The sequence below is a fragment of the Myotis davidii genome, unplaced genomic scaffold, assembly GCF_000327345.1.
Source record: "Myotis davidii unplaced genomic scaffold, ASM32734v1 scaffold4, whole genome shotgun sequence".
NCBI classification, from domain to species: domain Eukaryota; kingdom Metazoa; phylum Chordata; class Mammalia; order Chiroptera; family Vespertilionidae; genus Myotis; species Myotis davidii.
In genome coordinates this window covers 1,008,295-1,013,515 of record NW_006294707.1, presented here as the reverse complement: position 1 = coordinate 1,013,515, position 5,221 = coordinate 1,008,295, and the positions used below count along the sequence as shown (strand labels likewise).

Here is a 5,221-nt window from a genome sequence, read left to right as displayed (position 1 = left end):
GGGGGGCGGGGCAACCAGAGGGAGAACACTTAGGGGACAGAATGCTCGCTGTGGCTGTGAAACACGGGGATGCTGTAGGAGAGAAGTCACCCGGCTCCTGAAAAGCGCGCTGCAGAAGTCGGAGAGCCATTTGATGCGAGAAAACGCGAGGAAACGCAGTACAAAACACCAATTTTATTATAAATATCAAGCAATCCACAGGGTATTTATGGGTCACGTATATATGCCTTTGCTCGTGTTGGAAAGTAGCTGATCTTTCCTTTGTGTAGATTCTAAATATTTCTCCTCCTTTTCAGTGTGAGCCACACAGACCCCGGCTGTAAGCCCAGTCACAGCACAGTTATAAACCAGGTTTTCTTCCAGGAAACCTGCAGTTCTCAAGAGCTTGGAGAGAGGCTATCACGCATGGCAGAATTTCAAGTATCACCTAGGGGTTATATTTTAGGGAGTCGCTCCTGTCTACTCTGCAGCTCTGTAAGATCCTTGCTCCCAAATTCTCCCCCGAGGCCAGCAGGAAAGGGGGAGGCCATGAGACGTCTTTCATTCCGGATCACCCGACCCGCTGGGAGCCTGCACCATGGCCCAGTAGCGTCCCCTCTTCTCCATGAGCTGCTGGTGGGTTCCCGCCTCGCAGATGGTGCCTCCTTCCAGAAAGAGGATGTGGTCAGCCTGCTCCACGGAGCTGAGACGCTGGGTGATGAGAAGCACGGAGCGGGAGCATCGCTCGGGGCTCTCATACAGGAGCTGCTCCACCTGGGGAACCACAGGGACTCGGTCAGGGCTCAGGGAGGCCTGGTGTTCCCAGAGCCCACAGACCTTGCCAGCACCGCGGACACCTGCGTGCTTCTCTCTAAAACCTTTGATCAGTTCAGGACCATTTCTGTGCAGGAGCCACAGTGGAATAAAAGCCAGAGTCCTATGGTGAAGCCAGTAAGAAAAGAGCTAAGGGTATTCAATAGTCTCTCTCCCTCTGGACTGGGGATTTTTATATTCTGTTTTAAAGAAGTACTACTTCGTGGTAAATACATGAGAATTCAAGTCAAATTGACTTGAATTTGGGTCCAGTCTCTGCTGCTCAACAGATGAATGCCATTGAGCCAGCTATTCGACCTCTGAGCCTCCATTTCATCACCTGCAGAGAGGCTAACAACGGCCTGCTCACTAGCATTCAGAGTGAATAAAGGAGTAAGACAGTGCATGCAAAGGGTCTTGTAGCAGACCTGGCAATAGTATAAGCTCAATTAACATTGATATTGATATTAGGGTAGTCTTTTCCTTATGTCTAGCTTCAGAGGATGTAGATACTCTTGTAACTGGTTCTGGGCATCTTAGGGAGAAGCTGGTAGGAGCTGAGAATTGCAAGGACTGGCTTGGAGAATTATGATGTTAGTATAAGTAACATAGTAGGAATGAAGGAAGGGAGATCAGTGGGATACAGGCATTAAGATGGCAGTCTCACCCGTAATTGGCTGTTTGCATCCAGGGCGCTGGTAGCATCGTCCAGGATGAGTACACGTGGTTTCCGGATCAGTGCTCGAGCCAAGGCCACTGCCTGCCGCTGACCCCCTGATAGCTGGCCCCCAGCCTCACCTACCTCTGCAGAGACAGGAGCCAAGGCGACAGCTGGGTAACCACATGTGGACCCATGTGCACACACATGCACACACACATGCACACACACGACAGAGTCATGGAGCAAGGAATAATGGGCACAGCTGGACAGGGACAGTTCTGGGAAGGTGATGGAGCGCTGAGGATGCGAGGATGAAGGAGCCATAGGAACCAGACCTTAAAACCTCAAACTGATGTCAATGGGGCAGGAAGAACTGATAAATACAGGCAAGGCTATTGGGGTTTCTGGGGTGACACTAGTGGATACAACACCTGTGTCGTAGCCCTGAGGGAGTTCAGAGATGAAGCTGTGGGCTCCGGACGCCACTGCCGCAGCTGTGACCTCCTCTAGGGTTGGCTTCTGGGTCAGGCCATAGGCAATATTTTCTCGGAAACTTCTTCCAAATAACTGTGGCTCTTGTCCCACTGCGGCCACCTGGGACAAAATACGGGGAAGAGTCATGGGACAAGGAATAGTGGAATCGTCCTATAGATATTAAAGACTCAAATTCTGCACTGATATCATACTGCAAAATTACACGCCCTCTCTCCTGACCACGCCCCCATCTCCACACAGGGTCTCCCATCATCCCCTGACCCTTCTTTCCCAGAGCTCAGTGACGCTCAGTGAGAATATTCTTACCTGGTGCTCCCCGCCTCCCCCGACCACCTTCTTGCTCACCTGTCTGTGCAGGTAGCAGTGTTCATACTGGGGGAGGGGCTCCCCATCCAGCAGCAGCGTCCCGGCCGTGGGCTGGTACAGGTTCTGCAGCAGGGCCGCCACGGTGCTCTTCCCAGAGCCATTGGGGCCCACCAGTGCCGTCACCTCACCAGGACGCAGGGTGAACGTCAGCCCCTGGAGGCCAGAGAATCAATCACACAATAAGAGGCCGCTGGGGCCCTAACCTTGAGACTGTCGCTGTCTTGTTACTGTCACGTCTTATTTCAGGGAAGAAATTAGGAAAACGGGGAAATATAGTCACCCTACCCTCCCACTGCACAGGCTTCTGTCCCGAGGGATATAACTCCCACAGGAGGAGAGCTGGAAAGGGAGGCAAAGACAGGACAAAGCCTCCGCACCACTGTGCCACACACTTGATATCACACGCCAGGAGAAAACAAAAAAGAAAATCACATTCAAAATCACAAAGGGGAAAAGAGGAAAGATGGGAGGCTGGGGGCACAGATCTTCCTTCAGCAGTTCCTTCGGACCTGAGCGCTTCCTCCCTGAGAGCCCCTGGCCCACTCTCCTTGGAAACCCAAACTGGTTCTTCAGTTCGGGGCAGATGATGCGCATCTTGCCTTTGCAGGGTCAGGAAGGATCTGCCTGTGCCTGGGGCTAAGCAGGCTGAATGAGGAGAAAGTTAGGGTGGAAGAGTGGGAGCATGTGGTGGGCTGGGAGGTGCACCTGCAGCACTGGGGCATCTGGACGGTTGGGGTAGGCGAAGGAGACATCTTGGAACTGAACAAGGCCCTCCAAGTCCGAAGGAGTCAACACACCACTGGCTGGGCAGCAAGGGATCCGATCCAGGTACTCAAATATTTTCTCTGAGGAGCCCACAGCCTTCTGCACCCTGGGGTAGGTGGAGAGCAGTACCTGGAAGGGAGGAATGGATAGTGAGCTCGGGAGGGGCGCCTAATCTGCTTGCCAGGTCATGTGACATGAGAAAGGTAAAGAATGGAAGGAAAATGACAGGGATGGTGACAGGATGGGGAAAGGAGGAGTGAAACTGGCAGGAACTCACCTGAACAGCTGTGGTGAACTGGATCTGGTAGAGAACAAACATGACAAGGTTCCCACTGCTCACAGCCCCACTGGTCACCAGCTTCCCGCCGGTGTATAGGATTCCCACCTTCAGCAGCATCCCCGAGATCTGTGGAGAGACCACAGAGAAAAGGAATCGTGGTAGAAATCTAACAGGGTACAGAGAACCAGAATCCTTAGCATTGAGGAGATATAAAGTCCCTTTCCCCCTGTAACAGCAGGAGGCTCAATAAGTAAAAAGAATGAACCACGAGGCCCATGGAGTCTTACTCAATGACACATGTGGAGGTCATCACATCACATCACCATTATCACCTTGTTGGGGAGCAATTTGCTCTTCACAAAAGGCTTTCATGAATGTAAAGTAATCTAGCATTCATATCAAGAGCCCTACAAACAAGGTTATATCACTCCCATTTTTCAAAATGAGGAAACCATGTCAGAGAAGGAGTGTTACTAGGCCATGGTCACAGAGCTAGTAAATGGCATCACCAAGCCAGGAACTTGTGATTGCTGGTCTAGTTCTCTTTCAAGTACATCATAGATGCCCTGCCCCCTATACTTGGTTTCTGCACTCTCATGACTCTCACTAGCACACCCACACAGTCCCAGCATGAGGCGGGCTCACTGCACATGCCCTGAGAAGTGAAGGAAGGTCCTGGGACTGGAAGACATAGCATCTTCCTAAAAGGAGGATTGGATTGGGTAGGTTTGTGTCCTGCAGTGAAAGGAAGCCATCTAGCCTAAAAAGAGGGAGCCCTGAGTAGGGTGACTGAGCCTCAGAGTGAGAGGATGAGAACACTGAACCAAGCATTGCCCAGTGGGGGAGGAGTGTGGAGCAGGGTCAAGGGGAAGAGGCTGGAGCCAAGGCACCTCGGGGACAAGGGAATGGGCATTCATCTCCGGGTGCTCACACTGGAAGTCCAGAGGTCGACTGCATAGGCCACGGCCTCCTTCTGGTTGAGTATATTCATTTCCTGCTGTTTCTGCCTGAACTTCTGGGCCTCACCCTCCTCATTGGCAAAGCTCCGGACTGTAGGCATGGCTGATAAAACCTCAATGGCCACCTGGCTGGACTTTGCCAGAGATTCCTGCACCTTTGCTGCCAGCACCTGTGGAGACATAGACAAGAGATGTCACACAGGGTTGGCAAACCATAGGGATACTTGTGCCTAAGTAACCTGGTTGGAGATTAAAGGTGAGAAGAGGCAGAGGGACAGGGGAGAAGAGAAAGGGACACAGCTCTACCCTCTGGAAAGAGATCCAGAGAAGAAAATTACTTGGGAGGGTGGTAGGGGATCATAGTCTTGAGATTGGTGATCATAACCTTAAAGATAGATTGTGGGCAGGAGTTAGAAGAGTAGATACAGAGAATGTGAAGATCAGCACTCCCACTGAGTCTGGGAACACGGACTACAGGGCAGGGAGTCCATGAAAATGGAGAACCATGGAGGTACCAGGAAGAAAGCCGAGAGAAACTGAGTCTACCAAGGTAGGAGATGAGCATCTGTGTAGGTTGAGGTAACTCCCTGGACATACCTGGCGCCATTTCCCCAGCTTCTTAGGCAGGAGGAAAAGCAGAGGCAGGGCGACCAGGGTGACCAGGGTGAGGGACGGTGACCCCCAGAGCATGAGCCCCAAGAGACACAGCCCCCGCACCAGGTACCACAGCAACAGGCTCAGCTGCTCACTCACGGACTCACTCAGGGTGGCCGTGTCTTCTGTTACCCGGGATGTGATGGCACCTGCGGAGGTTGGGGAAGAGAAAGTGGAGTGAGGGTCTCAGAGGGATGGGAGGGACTAGCAGTGGCCTGGGTGCCAGAGGGAGGGGGGTCAGCGTGGGGG

General features: G+C 52.4%; 1 protein-coding gene across 1 annotated transcript in view; it reads right to left on the bottom strand.

Moving 5' to 3' along the window:
• Nucleotides 1-154: 154 nt before the first annotated feature.
• Nucleotides 155-5,221, bottom strand: part of TAP1 (transporter 1, ATP-binding cassette, sub-family B (MDR/TAP)) — an 11,303-nt gene continuing 6,236 nt past the window's right edge. Inside the window, exons 8-11 of the mRNA XM_006769161.2 lie at nucleotides 2,294-2,467; nucleotides 1,885-2,047; nucleotides 1,460-1,596; nucleotides 155-753 (exon numbers count right to left, since the gene is read on the bottom strand). Coding sequence (XP_006769224.2) covers nucleotides 541-753; nucleotides 1,460-1,596; nucleotides 1,885-2,047; nucleotides 2,294-2,467 — 687 coding nt within the window. The 3' untranslated portion in view covers nucleotides 155-540. The remainder of the gene's footprint in view (nucleotides 754-1,459; nucleotides 1,597-1,884; nucleotides 2,048-2,293; nucleotides 2,468-5,221) is intronic.